The 19,047-nt window shown below is 59.3% G+C and overlaps 2 protein-coding genes across 2 annotated transcripts; both read left to right on the top strand.

The window, feature by feature from the left end:
* Positions 1-796: 796 nt before the first annotated feature.
* Positions 797-9,591, top strand: TAS1R1 (taste 1 receptor member 1). The gene is given in 11 exon segments (XM_024756152.1): positions 797-984; positions 2,944-3,249; positions 5,302-5,742; positions 5,744-6,035; positions 6,489-6,577; positions 6,579-6,723; positions 7,272-7,392; positions 8,662-8,977; positions 8,979-9,220; positions 9,223-9,518; positions 9,520-9,591. Coding segments are annotated over 11 exon segments (2,508 nt in total).
* Positions 9,592-10,090: 499 nt separating this feature from the next.
* Positions 10,091-17,720, top strand: ZBTB48 (zinc finger and BTB domain containing 48). The gene is made up of 12 exons (XM_024756119.1): positions 10,091-10,171; positions 10,763-11,459; positions 11,945-12,186; positions 14,352-14,463; positions 15,089-15,181; positions 15,512-15,598; positions 15,773-15,927; positions 16,368-16,504; positions 16,576-16,740; positions 16,972-17,060; positions 17,111-17,324; positions 17,608-17,720. Exons 2-12 carry the CDS (start codon positions 10,770-10,772, stop codon positions 17,718-17,720), a joined length of 2,097 nt encoding a protein of 698 aa, XP_024611887.1. The 5' UTR covers positions 10,091-10,171; positions 10,763-10,769.
* Positions 17,721-19,047: the final 1,327 nt, after the last annotated feature.

The raw sequence follows: 19,047 nt of genomic DNA, 5'->3' as shown, positions 1-19,047 counted from the left end.
GGGCCGCCTGGGGCGACACCCGGGCCGGGTGTCCCAGCGAAGGTTCTATTTACATTATGCAAAAGCCCCACCCCGGCAGCCTGGAGAGGGAAAGTCAGATACCCTGAGTCCAAGGCCACCTCTCCGGAAATCCACCTAGGATTTTTTTTTTCATGCAGAGAAAGCTCCAGGATTGACGTTTTAAACAAAACCAGTCTATTTGCAAGCATTTGTCTTTGAGCTGAAGGGAGCAACCCTGTTTATAACAAGGCGAAATCGGGATGATTTACTCAGAATTTCAATTTCAGGATACTGAGGACTGGGGTGGGTGTGTGGAGTTGCAAGTTTAACTCAAAGCCTTGCCTCACTGGGTCAACTGAGGCCCAGGTAAAAGGTTTTAAAATCCTCAGCTCCCAGAGAGCAACCTTCCACACCCTGTTCCCCCAGAGAAGATGTGTTCCAGCCTTCCTCTGCCCGCCCCCAAATACCAGGGCTCTCTTTCTGAGCCAGGTGAAGCCACAGGCAGCAGTGCAAGGACAGAACCCACAACTGTCCAGAGGAAGGGCCAGTGGGTGCCACCTGGTTCGCACCTGTGCCTTTACCCTGCCCGGTTCCTGAGGAGGACTGCAGGCCCAGACGCTGGAGGCAAACAGCCCGCTTCCTATAACTGGGTTCCAGTCCCACCCCTTTCAAAGGCATGAAACTGGGAAGCATGAAGGCATGAAACATGGGCAGCTGCCGACTCTTCTAGTTAAACGGCCCGGTCTGGTCCCAGGGCGCGGCGCGGCCATGCCAGGTGCAGGGAGGTCTGGCCAGCATGTTACTCTGGGGGGCGAGCTTCATCTGCCTGCAGCTTTCCCTCTCCTGCTGCTGGGCTTTCAGCTGCCACAGCACCGCGTCCTCTGACTTCAGCCTCCCTGGGGATTACCTGCTTGCGGACCAGTTTCCTCTCCACGGTGACTATCTAGGGGTGAGATGCAGACCCACAGTGACCTTCTGTGACAGGTGAGTGAGGGGTCAGCAGAACTGTCACCTAGGGGGGGCCATGCCTACGGGGCCCTCTGCCAGCCCCCCTCAGCAAGACCCTGCCAGTTCTGCCTCTGGGGTGACCGTCTGAGCTGCCTCCAGTCCCTACCCAACCTGCAGGCGCCACCTTCAAGTGCTAGCTAGCCCCTTCCCTGGCACCTTGTAATACAGTTTCCACTTTGTAATATGTCCTTTTGCCCTGGCTGTTAGAGTCCTTTGTCTTTTAATTCCATGCCAGTTGTTTCCTGGCTTTGTGATGTAACTAGATGGCAAGGATTAAGCAAGCATGGCCTCTCCCCTCCTCCGTCTCCTCCCCCACCCCGTTCCTCCCCAAGTTCACACTCCTTAGTCTCCCAGATGGCGAGTACAGTCCTCCAGGGGAAGCTTCCCCCCATGTGGGAACACATAGCAGTAGATGCTTCAGGAGCTTAGCAAAGATAAATTAGGTTGGTGTCTTCGTGAAGTCAACAGTCTAGGTAGAAAAAACAACGGCTTTTCTTATAAAGAAGATAGTTTCTTGCCATCCATCCAAGTGTTAGGTTTGGGCAGCTTGAAGATGTATCATAGCTCAAAAGTAGGATGCCCGAAACATGAAGCACACCTGACAGCCGGCCCCGGAGGAAGGTTCTGGAAAGCCTGGCGCAGGAGGACTGGCCCAAAGAGCTACAGATGGGAGCCTGGGAAGAAAAGACTCGAGGAGGAGACATAGGAAAACTGGCTTCAGGTAACTGATGGGCTGTCACGAGCAGGAGGTACTGCATTTCCTTCCAGTGACTCAAGGACAGAAGCGATAGGAACGATGGGAGAGCCTAGCAACAAGCAGAGAGGCTGGGAAATGGAACAGGCTGGCACACTCTCCAAGGAGGGCTGAATCGTGTCCCCAGTGCGCCCTTGTCGGTGTTTCCCAGAGAGGCCATGAGGAACACAGGCCCTCATCACAGGCATGAGTGTCCCAGTGAAAAGTACTAGTTAAACAAGGTTAAGCATGGACCGTGGTTGATTCCATGTGTCAACTTGGCTAGGGCCTGGTGCCCAGTTGTTTGGTTAAACACCAGTCTAGATGTTGCTGTGAAGGTATTTTTAGACGTGGTTAATATTTGTCTATTTTTAGGATTTTGTGACGTGGACCATTTTTAAGGTCTTTACTGAATTTGTTACAATATTGCTTCTGTTTTACGTTTTGGTTTTTTTGGCCGTGAGGCTTGTGGCATATTAGCTCCCAGCCAGGGATCGAACCCACACCCACTGCACTGGAAGGTGAAGTCTTAACCACTGGACCACCAGAGAATTCCCATAGATGTGGTTAACGTTTAAATCAATAGACTGAGTAAAGCAGATTGCCCTCCATCATGTAGGTGGGCCTCATCCAAACAGTTGAAGATCTTAAGAGAAAAGATGGAGGTTCCCGGAAAAAGAAAGAACTTCACCTTCAGCCTCAGCCTCGACTGCAAAATAAAGTGTCGTGGGAATTTCTAGCCTGCCCTGCAAATCTCAGACTAGCCAGCCCCCATAATCCCATGAGCTAATTCCTTAAAATAAACCTCTCTTCTTTGCTCTCTCTCTCACTCTGTCTCCCTCTCCCTCTCTCTCTCTCTATGTATATATGTATGTATCTCATCTTGGTTCTGTTTCTCTGGAGAACCCTAATATAGCAGGTTTCTCTCCTACAGGACTTGGGAGCCTTTCGGTGCTAACATGCTTATTTGGGGGGAGGTGGGCATGGTATGTGTATTTCTCCAATTTGCCCCCTACCTCTCCGAAGGCCTGTCAACAGAACCATGTGTGCCACAGGGTCCACACTGAGGTCATGGTTGTAGGGGGCTGAACAGATGACCTCAGAGGTTCTTTTCTACCCCCTAAGCCTGGGGTTCCAGGAGACCAGAGGGTCTCAGCAGGGCCTTTTGCCCTTTTCAGCTCTCAGCCTGGCTTTCCCTACAGGCCTAGCACCTTCAATGGCCACGGCTGCCACCTCTTCCAGGCCATGCAGTTTGGCATCGAGGAGATAAACAACTCCACCGCCCTGCTGCCCAACGTCACCCTGGGGTACAAGCCGTACGACGGGTGCTCGGAGTCAGCCAACGTGTTTGCTACGCTGAGCCCGCCAGGGCCGCGCTACGTGGAGAGCCAAGGAGACCCTGCCCACTACTCCCCCGCGATTGTGGCAGTGATTGGGCCCGACACCAGCAACTATGTTGCCACCACTGCAGCCCTGCTGAGCCCCTTCCTGATGCCCCTGATAAGCTGGCGCCCTGGCAGTTCGCTCACCTCCCCTCCTGCCAAGTCCAGTGTGGGCTGGGGTGGGTGGGCAGGAGCTGCCGTGCCTGAGGCCTGCCTGGACTCCTGGACCTCCTGGGTGGTCACTGCTCGTTAGTCACCTGCCTGGCATTCCTTCCTGTCCAAGCGTCGCTTCCAGGTCTCCCTGCCTCAGTGCTCACTGGAAAATCCATTCTCCTCGGAAACTTCTGCCCTTCTTTCTCCTCCTGCTGTCCTATCACCTTTGTGCAGAACTGAAAACCCTTTGTTTCCCAGCCCCCCAGACTCAGGCTCAGAGGTGTGGCATCTGTCCCTGTGCGGGCCAGCCCCCTCCTTCCCCTACTCTGCTCATCGACCTCTCCCTGGGCCTCCTCCCCCACCCACACGCTTGCCCGTCTGTCTGTCCTCCTCTTCCCTCCAGGCGCTTCTCCTCTCAGACCTGGCTAACCCTGCCCTGCTTCCATGCAGGCTTCTCCGCAGAGTCCTCTGTTCCTGTTTGCTTCTCCCTCTTTGCCTTGACTCCTCCCTCCGCTGCCCTGCACTCTGCCCTTCTAGCCGGTGCTGGAAGGTGCAGCTGGGTAGGGACTGGACGTGGTTCAGGTGGCCAGCCCGGAGGTGGAACCCAGCACCGTCTTACTCAGGTGGGCTGGTGCAGGGCCCAGTAGGTGGCCTTTAATCCATTTGATCTTTTTTTTTTTTTTTTGGCCCCATGCTACTCAGCATGCGGGATCTTAGCTCCCCGGCCAGGGATCGAACCCATGCCCCCTGCATTGAGAGCGTGCAGTCTTAACCACTGGACAGCCAGGGAAGTCCCTCCATTTGACCATTTTGACACTTTCCCTCAGCATTTACGACCCTTTCACTTGGGGCACTTCTTTCTTGGTCTCCTTTAGAGAATTCTGCCCCCACCACCGGCCCCCATCTCCTCTGAGAAGGCGGTGACTCCCTACGGCAGACCCCTCCCCTTCCCAGGCAGGCCGAGGACGGGGCTGAAATTCCTGTCTCCACCTCCCTTCTGACCCCTGAGCACCAACCTGATTTCCAGACGCTCGCCCAGCGCCCAGCGTCTCCACTTCATGGACCCATTAGGCCCCCAGATGAACTTCCCTCCCCACGTAACACAAGCCTCTTGTCTTCCTGCATCCCCTGCCTGGCCCGTGTGGCAGAGTGACTGTCTCTAGGGAAGCCAGAAACCCTGCAGTCCCACCTTCACTCCCTTCCCTGCCCCTACATTTAGCTCATCTCCACGGCCTCTGCCGGGGGTCGGTCGGGGAGGGGGCCCTCACCGCTGCCAGCTGTCCCTTCTTCTCTATGGCCACTGCCGCAGCTTTAACTGACTGCCCTCCCCTCTCATCTAGATGATTCCTTCAGGTCCTAGGAGTTCTCTGTGACTCTGGCCTTGAGCCTTTTTGTTGTCGTTGTTAGTTCCCTGACCAGGGATTGAACTTGCGCCCTTAGCAGTGAAAGCTTGGAGTTCTAACCACTGGATAGCCAGGGAATTCGCCTGGCCTTGAGCCTTTTTAAACACGTTCCTCACTGATCAGAGATACACTCCTAAAACACAAGTCTGATGTCACTTCCCTGCCTAAACCCTGAGGCCTTAGGATAAAGCCCCAGCCCCGCAGCAGGGGGCTAAGGCTTCCCACCCTGACCAGACACACCTGCTCAGGCTCTCTTTCTTCCTGGATCTGACCTCCAGCCAAGTGGAAGTCCCTGAAGGGACACACACACACACACACACACACACACACACACACATACACACACACACACATATACCATTTCACTCCCTGCAAGCGGCTGTGGTCCCTTTGTCCACAGGACAGATTCCCATTCTTCTCCCAGAAGTCTCCCTGGGGACCTGCTCCCTACCTGACATGTAACCTGTTAGCCTCGTGTGTCAAGTGGTGCTCTGCTTGAGACCCTGGGCCAGGACCTTGTCTCCATCCTCCCCGTGTCCCCGCGCCCAGCACAGGGCTGGCACTGGGGGGGCCCTCATTCGAGGCTGATGCCACAGAACTTGAACTGAACCCCACAGGTCAGCTCTGATGCCAGCAGCGTGACGCTCAGCGTGAAGCGGCTTTGCCCCTCTTTTCTGCGCACCATCCCAAGTGATGAGCGCCAGGTGGAGATCTTGACGCTGCCGTCGCGGAGGTTCGGGTGGGTCTGGATCTCCATGGTGGGCAGCGAAGGTGACTACGGGCAGCTAGGGGTGCAGGCGCTGGAGGACCAGGCCACCCAGCAGGGCATCTGCGTTGCCTTCAAGGACACTGTGCCTTTCTCTACCCAGCCGGGCCATGAGAGGATGCAGAGCGTGATACGCTGCCTGGCCCAAGCGAGGACCGCGGTCGTGGGTGTTTGCTCCAGCAGGCAGCTGGCCAGGGTGTTCTTTGAGTCCGTGGTGCTGGCCAAGCCGACTGCCGAGGTGTGGATCGCCTCAGAAGACTGGGCCATCTCCAGACACATCAGCAATGTGCCTGGGATCTGGGGCATCAGCACAGAGGCGTGTCCCTGGCCTGAAGGAGTTTGAAGAGGCCTATGTCTGGGCAGACAAAGGAGCCCTTGGGCCTTGCCTCAGGGGCTCCTGGTGCAGCAGCAACCAGCTCTGTAGAGAGTGCTGGGCTTTCGAGGCACAGAAGATGCTCACACTTGGAGCATTCTCCATGAGCTCCGCCTACAACATCTACCAGGCTGTCTATGCCGTGGCTCACAGCCTCCACCAGCTCCTGGGCTGTGCCTCTGGAGTCTGTTCCAGAGGCTGGGTCTACCCCTGGCAGGTAAGGCACTTAACCTGCCGCTGGCACCCTATATCAGGGTGCTTTCCTGGGGCAAGCAGAGCGGTTCCTCTTCGGCTACCCTAAATGGAAGGGGTCGGGGACAAAGGCCCCGCCTGGAGGCTGATTCCTTCTCTGAGGCTCGTGTTCGTCTTCTGTTCTCTGAACTGTGGCCCCTCCCACCCACCATGCCTCAGATCCAGGGCTTGAAACCTCTGCAAAGGGCTCTTTTGTTAGAGACTTCCTCTCAGGAGGCTGGATAGGAGGGTGAAGGGGCCTCCTAGGAGGGGAGAGAGCCTGAGAAAAGGACCAGAACTTCCAGATGGGCTGAAACCACCCAGATGGAAGCTCAGCAAGGCCCCACGCACTTGCTTCCTGGGCCGTCTGGGTCCCAGTGGGTCCTGGAGGAGCAGCCTGTGCCAGCTATGGCAGCGCCGTTATCCCTGTTTGTTTAAGCTTCTGGAGCAGATACTCAAGGTGAATTTCCTTTTACACAAGGACATTGTGACATTTAATGACAATGGCGACCCCCTCAGCAGTTATAATTGCCTGGGACTGGAGTGGCCCCAACTGGACCTTCAGGGTCGTCGGCTCCTCCTTTTGGTCTCCAGTTTGGCTAGACATAAATACAATCAAAAGCCGGTGGCAAAAAAAAAAAAAAAAAAGCCGGTGGCATGGAAAGGACAACTGGGTAACGGGGACATGGTCACTCACCAGGTGATTGCCTGACAGGCAGCCTGGAGCACAGGGACAATGTCGACACAGAGCAGGAGAGGGGATCCCAGGTATCAGGCCACTATGACTCTCCCCAGCCCTGCCAGGGAAGCTCCACAGGCTCACAGACAGACGCCCGGTCGTCACTGGTTCACACAACCAGGGGCTCTGCCCTGGGAGTAATCTGCAAAGGCGGATGCCCAGAGATCCAGTTTTCCATCCTAAGAACGAGTGTCCCTTGAGCTGGGCCCCTCCGCATGGTTGCAGAACACCTGTGGCTTCTTTTTTTTTGCGGTACGTGGGCCTCTCACTGTTGTGGCCTCTCCCATTGCGGAGCACAGGCTCTGGACGCACAGGCTCAGCGGCCATGGCTCACGGGCCCAGCTGCTCATGTGGGATAAGGGATCCCATGTGGGCATGTGGGATCTTCCCGGACCGGGGCACGAACCCATGTCCCCTGCATCGGCAGGCGGACTCTCAACCACTGCGCCACCAGGGAAGCCCCTAGCCTGTGGCTTCTTGCAGGTACCTCAGTCTGTGTGTTCCAGCGACTGTCCTGAAGGGGACCAGAGAGTGATCATGGGCTTCCACCACTGCTGCTTCGAGTGTGTGCTCTGTGAGGCCGGGACCTTCCTCAACAAGAGTGGTGAGTGACCCAGTGATGAGTGGGCGAAACGCCCAGCACCCCTAGGGTCTGTAGAGCAGATGAAAGGACCCCCCTTGGGCCACACATGTGCAGAACCAGGGCCCTGGTCACTTTGCTGCCAGTTAGGGACAGGTTGGGGGACACCTTCTATCAGACTGAATTCTGATCAAGCAGAAAGAAACAAGCAGTTGAAGCCCTCATATGTAGCTGAGTTTCTTTCTTTCTTTTTCTTTCTTTCCTTCTTCCTTTCTTCCTTCCTTCCTTCCTTTCTTTCTTCCTTCCTTCCTTTCTTTCTTTCTTTTTCTTTCATTTTTGCCTGCATTGGGTCTTAGTTGTGGCATGCTGGATCTTTCGTTGTGGCCCATGGGCTTCTCTCTAGTTGTGGCATGTGGGCTCAGTGGTTGCAGCATGTGAGCTTAGTTGCCCCGCAGCATGTGGGATCGTAGTTCCCTGACCAGGGATCAAACCCGTGTTTCCGGCATTGGAAGGCAGATTCTTAACCACTGGACCACCAGGGAAGTCCCCCTAAGTTCAACCTCTTTATCCAAACAGATGTGGCTATCATTCCCTTTGTGCCCTCCCATGTTATCTGTATGAAGTCCCTTCTGTTGTCCATGCCAGTGACAGCTGACACCTTGAAGAGCTTGGCCTGAATGCAGCTACTAGCACGTCTGCAGCAGGACAAAAAGCATACTCTACCCAGTGATGCAAGGTCAAGACCAGAGAGCAAACAGAGGTAGCTAAGGGCTCAGCCCAGAGCTGGACTCCAGGGGCCACGTGCCTTCCTTTTACTGTCTCTGTGGGTGTGAGAATGTATCTCTTCTTTCCTGAGAGAGTCAACTCAGAGAAACCACAGAGCGGCAGCTCAGGCAGGTGGATTTGGCTAGTGGGAGTGCTGGGGAGAGACGAAAAGACCCTTCCTTTGGGGCTGGCTGCTCGCATTGGATCATAGCCTCAAGGTTATGTGGGTTAAGGCCCTCTCTACGAGCTCTTGGTTTGCAAACCCCTTCTGGGTTTCACGGGATCATGAGCCACACAGAACCGATCCAGGTGTCTCCACAATCTGTAATTAACACAGGCATGTTGAGGAAACACTTGGCCTGGGGGCCCTCACCCAGGGCTACCCCCTGGTAGAGCTGTGCCTGGCAGAGCCCAGCTCCTGTGCTACAGCCCTCCCAGAACCTTGCGGGCTTGCACGGCCTCCCTTCCCTTCCCCATTCCTGCTATGCTCACCCGGCTCTCAGGAACCCTCTCTGCCTTCCCTTCCAGACCCCTACAGCTGCCAACCTTGTGGGAAAGAAGAGTGGGCACCTGAGAGAAGCCAGGCCTGCTTCCCATGCACCGTGGTGTTTCTGACTTGGCATGAGCCCATCTCTTGGGTGCTCCTGGCAGCTAATACGCTGCTGCTGCTGCTGGCGGCTGGGACTGCTGGCCTGTTTGCCTGGTACCTAGACACGCCTGTGGTGAGGTCGGCTGGAGGCCGGCTGTGCTTCCTCATGCTGGGCTCCCTGGCGGGGGGCAGCTGCGGCCACTATGGTTTCTTTGGGGAGCCCACTCTGCCCACATGCCTGCTGCGCGAAGGCCTCTGCCCTTGGTTTTGCCATCTTCCTGTCCTGCCTGACGATCCGCTCCTTCCAACTTGTGTTCATCTTCAAGTTTTCTGCCAAGGTACCCACCTTCTTCCGTGCGTGGGTCCAAAACCACAGTGCTGGCCCGTTGGTGGTGATCAGCTCAACAACCCACCTGCTTATCTGTCTAACGTGGCTTGCGGTGTGGACCCCACTGCCCCCTAGGGAATACCAGCCCTTCCCTCAGCTGGCGGTGCTTGACTCACAGAGGCTAACCCACCGGGCTTCATGCTGGCTTTCGCCTACAATGGCCTCCTCTAGGTCAGCGCCTTTGCCTGCAGCTTCCTGGGCAAGGACCTGCCAGAGAACTACAGCGAGGTCAAATGTGTCACCTTCAGCCTGCTCCTCAACTTCATGTCCTGGATCGCCTTCTTCACCATGGCCAGTGTCTACCAGGGCAAGCACCTGCCCATGGTCAGCGTGCTGGCCAAGCCGAGCAGCCTGAGTGGCGGCTTCAGCGGTTATTTCCTCCCCAAGTGCTATGTGATCCTGTGCTTGCCCGGATCTCAACAGCACCGAGCACTTCCAGGCCTCCACCCAGGACTACACCAGGCGCTGTGGCTCCACCTGACCAGTGGATCCGGCAGGGTCAAGCCGGGGCAGGGTGGACTGGAAGTCTCTACTGCTCTCAGGGTTGAAGGTGGAATGGGGCACCCAGGACCTGGGGTGTCTGGGAGGCCTCTGGGCTCCTCAGCCTTGGCTTGGGAAGTGTAAGCCCACGGGAGAGCTCAGTCCGGGCTGCGCTGGCTGCCAATAAAGAGGTGAAAGGTGCGTCTTGGCTGTGCTTCCTTTCTAGGGCGAGGGTAGGGCGCTGTCTCTTCAAGCCTGAGGGCGCTGCGCGGCCGGGCTAACCGCAGCCGGAACCTCGGGACTCCGAGCGGGGAGTAGACTCAACCTGCAGCTTGGCGTTGCTAGGCAACCCCAGGAGGCGGGCCCAGCGCCGAGGGAACGGAGCTGGCCCCGCCTTTCCCTGCACCCCATTGGCTGTTATCTACGTGGTACCGCCTCCAGGGGCCGGAGGTAAAGGCTAGCGCCTCCGAGGCATCCAGCCCCGACCGGCGCGCTCTGACGTCACGTCCGGCGGCGGCGGCGGCGGCGGCGGAGTCGTTGTCTCTGTACGGTCGGTCCGGCGCTTAACGCCGGGGCAGTTGGTCAGTTGGGCTGTTAGGGCGACCTGGCTTGGGGCCGGAGGGGTTGGCTTAGGGAGGACCGGCCCGGGTGAGGAGGTCGGGAGGAACGGGTCGAGGGAGGAGCGCTGTGGGCCGCGGTGGCTGTTGACGGAGTGTGACCGCGGCCGCCTTCCGCCCGGCCGTTCCGGACGTGTGGGCGCGGCGTGGGCCCCGTTCACCTGTCATTCGCCGCCACCCTCCCCTGCGTCGGGCCCTCTCGCTGTGCCAGGCTGATGAGTTCGCGCTGGTCCCCCGCCTCTTTTCTCAAACTTTTGATTTCCTCCCACCAGCACCCTTCCCGACTCTGTCCCCACCTAGTCCGCCTGCGCCTCCGCCACCACACTCTCTGGCCACCCCCGATATGTGCTGCTTACTTGGCCCCGGCCCCCAGGGAGGCTTTCAGTCCGTTCCTGTGTCTGCTTGCACCTTCTAACCTTGAACTAAGCCCTGGTTGTAATAAATGTGACTGAATAGAGTCTGCCTCCCCTTACCCTCTTCTCAGATCCAGGGGCTTTCTCTTACTACTCCTCGGTTGGACTGGGCAGGGGATCACTGTTGCTTTCTCCCTTTCAGACGGACCATGGACGGCTCCTTCGTCCAGCACAGTGTAAGGGTTCTGCAGGAGCTCAACAAGCAGCGGGAGCGGGGCCAGTACTGCGACGCCACCCTGGACGTGGGGGGTCTGGTGTTCAAGGCGCACTGGAGTGTCCTCGCCTGCTGCAGCCACTTCTTCCAGAGCCTCTATGGGGATGGCTCAGGGGGCAGTGTCGTCCTCCCTGCCGGCTTCGCGGAGATCTTTGGCCTCCTGCTGGACTTTTTCTACACTGGCCACCTCGCCCTCACCTCGGGGAACCGGGATCAGGTGCTCCTGGCAGCCAGGGAGTTGCGGGTGCCAGAGGCTGTAGAGCTGTGCCAGAGCTTCAAGCCCAAAGCCTCAGTGGGAGAGGCACCAAGTGGCCAGAGCGGGCTGGGGAAACCCGCCCCTCGGGATGTGAACAGCCACCTCAAGGAGCCAGCAAGCTTGGAGGAAGAGGAAGTTTCGAGGACGCTGGGTCAAACCCCAAGGGATCAGGAGCTCAGCGGTAGTCCCAGCCTCCAGAGGCCCCAGCTCGGTCTCCCTCCTCAGAGTGAGAACCCCTCCTTCCTCCGTGGGAAACTCAAGCAGGCTCTGAAGCTTAGTCCCCCTGAGAACAAGGAGCCTGAGGATTGCAGAGTGCCCCCAAGGCCCTTTGAGGCTGAAGGTGTCCAGCTGCAGGGCGGGAGTAACGAGGTACTGTGCCCAGGATGCTGGAGCAGGGGAGGCAGGAGTGGGGAGGAGAGACTGACGCTTTTCCGGGATAATCTGGACCCTAAGGTAGAATCAGTTTTGTGGGTTTAGAACAGATTTCCTCCAAATGTAGGAAGCCAGCTCCATCCTGCATCCTCAGGCCGACCTTTCTGCAAGTCGTGTTCGTGGCTGCCAGCTTCTTGGGGTCGAGCGGGCGGCATCAGGTGTCTCCCAGGGTAGTGAAATCCAGGCAGACTTCCAAGTTACCCACAAATAGAGCTCCTGCTCTCCAAACCCGAGATTCGGATGCTGCCTGCCGTGGGACCCTGAAGGGAACAGTCACTGGTGAAGGGACTTGTCTGGGGAGGTGCCTGGGTTGGGACTTGGGATGGAACTGGATGGAGCTGGCTGCCCCATAGATCTGTCCCCAGCACCCCTGCTGATTAATTTGGTGACCTCGCTCCCTCCTGCTGCCTCTTCTGCTCTAGTGGGAAGTGGTGGTTCAAGTTGAGGATGATGGGGATGGCGATTATGTTTCTGAGACTGAGACTGTGCCGACCAGGAGGAAATCAAACGTAATCAGAAAGCCCTGTGCTGCCGAGCCAGCCCTGAGTGCAGGTTCCCGGGCAGCCGAGCCTGCTGAGAACAGAAAAGGTACAGCGGTGCCGGTTGAATGCCCCACATGTCATAAAAAGTTCCTCAGCAAATATTATCTAAAAGTTCACAACAGGTAAACGTTCTGTTTTTCTATTTTCTTTTCCCATCTGCTGTTCCCGTGTTGGGGGAGGGGGCCCGTATCCCCACTTCTGGGCCGCGTAGGGGCCAGGGGCTCCACCTCAGACCCACAGAGCGCCTGGCATTGGCGTCCTCTGGCCTTCGGGGAGTGAGCACCTGACCTTGGTTGGCTTCCTTCTTCCTCGCCCTCCTGCGAGCCCTCTGCTTGGAGTGGGTCTGTGGACACCTTAGTAACAGGTTCCACATGCTGTGAACATTGACCTCCAGCTGGCTTTTCTCAAGGGGGTGAGAGAAGCCTGTGGCCCCGTGCTGTGGCTGTGGCCTGACTGTCGGTGTTTCTAAAGCCTGGCAGTGTGGGCTTTGGGCCAAAATGTCGATCTTTAGGGTTGGTGCCACCCACATTTCTGGGGACAGGTTAGCTCTGAGGTGTGAGCAGAGCGTGAGAGACCATTCGTCTAAAACTGCCGTGTCCCATAAGGTAATCAGATGCCACACGAAGCTATTTTAATTTAAAATCAAAGTAATTAAGTAAGTTCATTTCCTCAGTCACACTAGCTGCATTTCAAGGGCTCAGTAGCCACACGTGGTCCCAGCTGCCGAATCGACAGGACGGACATAGAACATTTCCATCATCCCAGAGCGTCCTCTTGGAAGGCGCTGCTCCAGGGGCCTTGCTCTCTGCGGGGCCTGCAGGGACGGCAACTAGGTGACACGCTTTCTAGTCTTGCCCCTCCTTAGCCCAAAACATCACTTGGTGCGATTTCTTGCCAAGCCAGGCTGGGCCATACATGTTTTCTCAGTATGACACTCTCAGAAGCCACTAGCGACCGAATGGAGTTGGAACTGGGGCTGAAGCCCATTTGCTGTCCCTGCTCTGGGGGCAGCTGCTGCCAGTGGAGCATTTGGGGAAGTCACCCTGGGGTGATCTGTGTCTGCCTGGACGCTCTCCCAGTGTAAGACTTGGGTACAGGCACCGACCCCATCCTTACCTTGGGCTGCAGGCTGCTAGACCGGCCCTGAGAACTGGGAAGGGGTGATGGCCTCCTGAGGTCTTTGGGGCGGGGGACAAGGACAGTCAGTATCGCAGCAGAGGATGAGAGGAGTGTATGGCCTCTGGCAGGTTGTCGGAGCTCTCTCCACACCACTCCCGGGCTCTGAAGTCAGGGTTCATTTAGCTCATTCAGTGAGCTGTCTGCCTGGTGGCTGGGCGCACCGGATACCTTAGTGGGCAGAACAAAGAGGCCTTGTGGAGCTTGCCTTCCAGCAGGGCGATGAGACCCTGAACTACCAGATAAGAGACTGCAGTGCGATGAAGGCCATGGGAAAAAAGAAAAGGACAGCAGTGCCAGGGGGCTGGGGAGTTCAGGGTGGGGTCAGGTTGCGATTGTAAAGAAAGGAGATAATCCAGCAGACTCGAAGTGAAGAAGTTTGCCTAACGGATGGCTGGGGAGAGCGCTCTGGGCCAGAGAGGGGCCAGAGCAGAGGCTCTGGAGTGGGAGGGGGCCAGCAAGGTAAGGGGCAGGCCAGCAGTGCCCTCACAGGCCCCCAGGCCTTTCTCAGGGTGAGATGCCAAACGTTAGAGGGTTGTGAGCAAAGAGGCGGTGCGATCTGGTTGTACTTGAGGGCCCGTCTGGCTCCTGAAGTGGAAACCCCACGGGAGGTAGGCGTGGAGCACGGGATGGGTAGGAGGCCCAGGCAGCGGCCCAGGGATGGCGTGGCCGCACTAGATGGTAGCATGGAGGCCAGGTGAGGTGGTCAGATTCTGGCTGTGGTTTTGAAGGCTGAGCCCATGGAAGCTCCAGGCAGACTACGTGGTTTCTCCAGGGAGTCAGGGCCCCGGGATCATTTCTGTCTTCGGAGAGATGCTGGCGGCTGGGCCTCCCCATCTGCCTGTGGCTCTGGGACGGCCCCTCCAGCATGGAGCTGTGCCGTGCCCTCCCTTGCAGAGTCTCCAGGAGGGAGGAGGGTTTCTGGGCTCAGCCCTGCAGCTTCACCAGCTGTGTCTGGCCGAGCCTCGTGGAGAGCCTCAGGCGTTGGCCCAAGTCCAGTCTTCCTCTGCCGCGGAGCACAGCACTGTCAGCAGAGGTGCTGGAGGGGGCCTGGGTGAGGGAGGGCGGCAGGTCCGCTCAGCCCTGACGCCCCCGTGGCTTCTCCCAGCAGGAAACACACTGGGGAGAAACCCTTCGAGTGTCCCAAATGTGGGAAATGTTACTTTCGGAAGGAGAACCTCCTGGAGCACGAAGCCCGGAACTGCATGAACCGCTCGGAACAGGTACTTGGGGGCCGGCCCGGGTCCTGGCGGGCAGGGCATGCTGGCCTCTGTCTCTCTGCCACCTGGGAGGGGCCCCCAGGAGACTGGCCTAGACGGGACTGTAAACTCAAGTGCTGCAGGGTCCTTGGATATCATCGGGTCCACTTCCTGGCACAGGTGGCAGGGACACAGGTCCCAAGGGCGGGCGGCACAAGCCCAGGAGGGACTTTGTAGGAGGCATTTTGGGTTTGCCTGCCTGGGTCCCTGGGCTTTGGAGAAGGGGTAGTTCGGTGGGGGGTGGCTGCTGAGAAAGGCCACCTGGCCACCTCCCCCCACGCCCCTGGCTGGCCCGTGTGACTCGGCGGCTAAACCCCACCCCCACCTCTTCCTAGAGGCCTGTCGCCTGCAGGCTGCGGCCCCGTCCCCGGCCTGGCCCCCAGCCTGGCGTGGTGGGCTTGCAGCGTTCAGCGAGGGTCAGCGTCAGGGCAAGCAGGTTACGTGTTGCCCTCTCCCACCCTAGCGCCCCCCCGCCCCCCCTCCACCCCGGGCAGACTCTTCCCAGCAGCGAGTGGAAGCCCTGGCGGAGGCTGTCGTCGAGGCAGAGGCCCCCACTGACGCCGGTCCCGCTTGCCCCTCACACTGCCAGGTCTTCACGTGCTCCGTGTGCCAGGAGACATTCCGCCGGAGGATGGAGCTGCGGCTGCACATGGTGTCTCACACGGGGGAGATGCCCTACAAGGTCAGGTTCGGCTTGTCCCCAGGGCTGGGGGCCTCCCGCCTAGCCCTTTACCTGGGATGGTGTTGGGGGGCCTCCCCCTCACCAGCCGTCGAGGAGCCCTGCCCTCCCTTCCCGTGTCCCCGTGTCCCGTGTCCGGTGCTCCCGCATCTTTGGGCGGGGCTGCTGTTTCTTTCTGCGGAGGGCAGCCTCAGCCTCGGCATGGGCGTAGCACCAGAGGCCCTCCCCAGTGTGGCCTTCACGCCCGGTCGGGAGCATCTCGGGCTGTGCCCTGCCTTGGGGTTCCCGTCCTGGCAACCTGGGGGCCTCAGGCGACCGCGGCCTGTCTTCCAGTGCGCCTCCTGCTCGCAGCAGTTCATGCAGAAGAAGGACCTGCAGAGCCACATGATCAAGCTGCACGGAGCGCCCAAGCCCCACGCGGTAAGTGCCAGGCCATCCTGAGGGCCCTGAGGACTGGGGCCGGGCGCTCCGACGCCAGGCCGCGTCCAGAGTGGGCGGGCAGTGCGGTTTCCGCCACGAGAGGTCCAGGGGGTTCCGTGGAGCTCCCGGGCGGCCCTCCCTCCTGACCCTCACCCTGCTCACCCTGTCCCTTAGTGTCCTACCTGTGCCAAGTGCTTCTTGTCCCGGACGGAACTGCAGCTGCACGAGGCTTTCAAGCACCGTGGGGAGAAGCTCTTTGTGTGTGAGGAGTGCGGCCACCGGGCGTCGAGCCGGAACGGCCTGCAGATGCACATCAAGGCCAAGCACAGGTGGCGTGGGCCGCCTTCCCCAGGGCCCGGCCCCGCTGCTGCCTCCAGGCCCGCGGGCCGCTCCCCAGAGGGCCCCCCACCCTGAGTCTGGCGCCTGCAGCCTTTCTGGGTGACGCCTGCGGGATGAGCAAGCCTGCTGGGCCATGGAGGCTGGGGGGAGGGGATTCCAGGCAAGACCAGGCGCCCCTACCCCCGCCCCGGGCAGCTTCGCAGTTTCCCGTGGCTCCTGGGATGGGGCTCGTGCTCCTCTCCCAGCCCTGCCCAAGCCCTTTCTCCACCAGGCAGCTCGCAGCAGCCCGGCCCGTTCCCAAGGCTCAGGCCGGCCGGCTTCAGCCTTGCCTGTTTCTGTGGCTCGGGCCGGGCCCGTGTTCCCAGCTGCAGTGGCGCCAAGGGGGCCGCTTCCCTCGGTGACACCTCTGCCCGTGTCCCCACCTGGACAGGAACGAGAGGCCATACGTCTGTGAGTTCTGCAGCCACGCTTTCACCCAGAAGGCCAATCTCAACATGCACCTGCGCACGCACACAGGCGAGAAGCCCTTCCAGTGCCACCTCTGCGGCAAGACCTTCCGCACCCAAGGTGAGGCAGGCCGTCCCCTCCCTGTCCTGGGGCTAAGGCCCGGTGGCTGAGCCCTCACCTTGTCCCCGCAGCCAGCCTCGACAAGCACAACCGCACCCACACCGGCGAGAGGCCCTTCAGCTGTGAGTTCTGCGAGCAGCGCTTCACGGAGAAGGGGCCCCTGCTGAGGCACGTGGCCAGCCGCCACCAGGAGGGCCGGCCCCACTTCTGCCAGATCTGCGGGAAGACCTTCAAAGGTGCCTTGGCCCTGCCCCGGGCGAGCCCCGGGTTGGGGAGAGAGGGCCAGAGGGGCTGTCACAGGCTCCTCCGCTGTGGAAGCTCTGGCCCGCAGGCAGGGGCGGAGGCTCCCCAGGGCCCTGGGCAGTAGTGGCCTCAGGGTGGCGCCGGAGAGCCTGGCAGGGCCCAGAACGACCGCCGCAGGCTGTGTCTCCTCCCCCGCCCCGACTCTGGGCCCTTCCCTCCTGCAGCCGTGGAGCAGCTGCGCGTGCATGTGAGGAGGCACAAGGGGGTCAGGAAGTTCGAGTGCACCGAATGCGGCTACAAGTTCACCCGGCAGGTAGGCCTGGTCGCCTGTCCCGCTAGGCCCACCTGCGGAGGCACATGGAGATCCACGACCGGGTGGAGAACTACAACCCCCGGCAGCGCAAGCTCCGGAACCTGGTCATCGAGGACGAGAAGATGGTGGTGGTGGCGCTCCAGCCGCCCACCGAGCTGGAGGTAGGCTCAGCTGAGGTCATCGTGGAGTCGCTGGCCCAGGGTGGCCTGGCCTCCCAGCTCCCCGGCCAGAGACTGTGTGCGGAGGAGACCTTCCCGGGCCCGGGTTTTTTCCCCATCCCCCAATAAACCACATGGCTTTGGACTCGATTGTTCTGGCCCATCCAGCGGCCTGTTCCCCGGGAACCTGGGCTCCAGGGAGGTGCCGCTTTCCCACCGTGTCGTCCAGAAGAAACGGTGTCCTGCCTGACCCTCCGTGCACCCCAGAGCTCGGCCAGCAGCTTCCCCACATTGTCGGGAGACCGCAGCCAAATGAAACTTGGGCAGGTAGCTTTGGGGGACAAGCCTCTGGCCAAGGGCGCTCTCATCTTTCTCCATCTGGCTTTTAGAACCGGGACCAGTGGCCAGGGCCCTGGCAATGGTGGCTGGCCCAAGACAGGGGCCCCATTACTCTGCAGCCGAGTGGATCTGGGAGCCTGAGGACAGTCAGGCTTGTGGCTAAGCGTGCTCTGGACCCTGGCTGGCGGCATGACCACGGACAGGACCTTTCCCTGGGGGAGAAGCTTGGTTTGCTTGTCCAGGAGGCTGGCTTGGCACACAGGCAGGGCCAGGCCTAGAACAGCAGGAGGCCCTGGTGGTACCCAGGTTCTGCAGCCTTGGGAAGAATAGCGTGTGGGCTCGGGAGGCCGCTGCCTGCATCCAGATTCCTTCCCAGCTCTGTTTTAGAGCTGTGACCCGGGGCAAGCAACTAAATGCTTCACTTGCTTACTTTTTAATGGAATTAGTAACAGCGCTTGAGGAGTAAATGAGAAAGCCTGCTGTTCCAGTCCACTGCCGGGTAACAGACGACCCCAGAGTTGCCCTCGGGGCCGGGGGGCAGATCTGCTCTCAAGATGGCTCACTTGTGTGCCTGGCAAGTTGGTACTGGCCGTGGGCCGGGGTGCCTCCCCATGGGCTGCCTGGGCTCCCTCACAGCATGGTGGCTGGGTGCCGGGAGGAACGTCGCAGCAGGCCGAAGCTGCAAGGCCTTTCTGTGACATGGCCCTGGAGGTCAACAGTGCCACCCCTGCCGCGTTGTGTTGGTCCAGGCAGTCACCAAAACGTCATTCCTTAGGTTCAAGGGGAGGCGTGCTAAAAGAATCTGCACACGTTTACGGCTGGCCCCCGCCCGCCCCAGACAGTAAGTGCTTCTGCTTCTGCTCAGCGCTTGGCACGGGGTGAGCGCAGAATCGGGTGGTGACGGTTGTGACCCCAAGAGCTCGCATCAGCCATCACTTAACACCTCATCGCTGGAGGATTCCAGAGGCACCGGCCCCACGCTATGCTAAATACCTCCCAGGGTTTGAGGAGGAAAACTCCACTTTAGACCCAGAAGCCCTCCAACCATCTTTCCTTTCACTCCTTGCCCACTAGGGAGCTCAGACGTAAAGACAGTTAAGTATCCTAGTGTGGTAACTGCCAGCCAGGTCATGAGCCACCTCAGATCTGGAAAGGCGACCGAGGTAAACCATGGCCTCCCGATGCCCACTTCCCGGCACTGGCCGCTTCCTCGGGTTCTGTGGGCTCGCAGATGTGAGGTATGTTCTGCACTTCCCGACCTCTTCCGGGAGGGACGCTGCTCTATTTTAAGGGTTCAGCCCCTCCTGCCAGGTCCAAGAGACGGGGATCTCATCACCTTTTAGCACCACACCTTCAGGAGGTGGGGTGGGGGGAAGCAAGGTATTGGGCACAGTGCCCAGGGGTGGAGTCAGGAGGTTGAAGCAGCTTTTGGGCAGGTGAGCCATGGCCTCAGCCACCCACGTTTCTCCCACCTCCGGCCTCCTCTTTCC

The sequence above is a fragment of the Neophocaena asiaeorientalis genome, unplaced genomic scaffold (genome assembly GCF_003031525.2).
Source record: "Neophocaena asiaeorientalis asiaeorientalis breed wild unplaced genomic scaffold, Neophocaena_asiaeorientalis_V1.1 scaffold1247, whole genome shotgun sequence".
Taxonomy (NCBI): Eukaryota; Metazoa; Chordata; class Mammalia; order Artiodactyla; family Phocoenidae; genus Neophocaena; species Neophocaena asiaeorientalis.
Note: the sequence above shows the minus strand (reverse complement) of the source record. Positions and strands in the feature narration are given on the sequence as shown.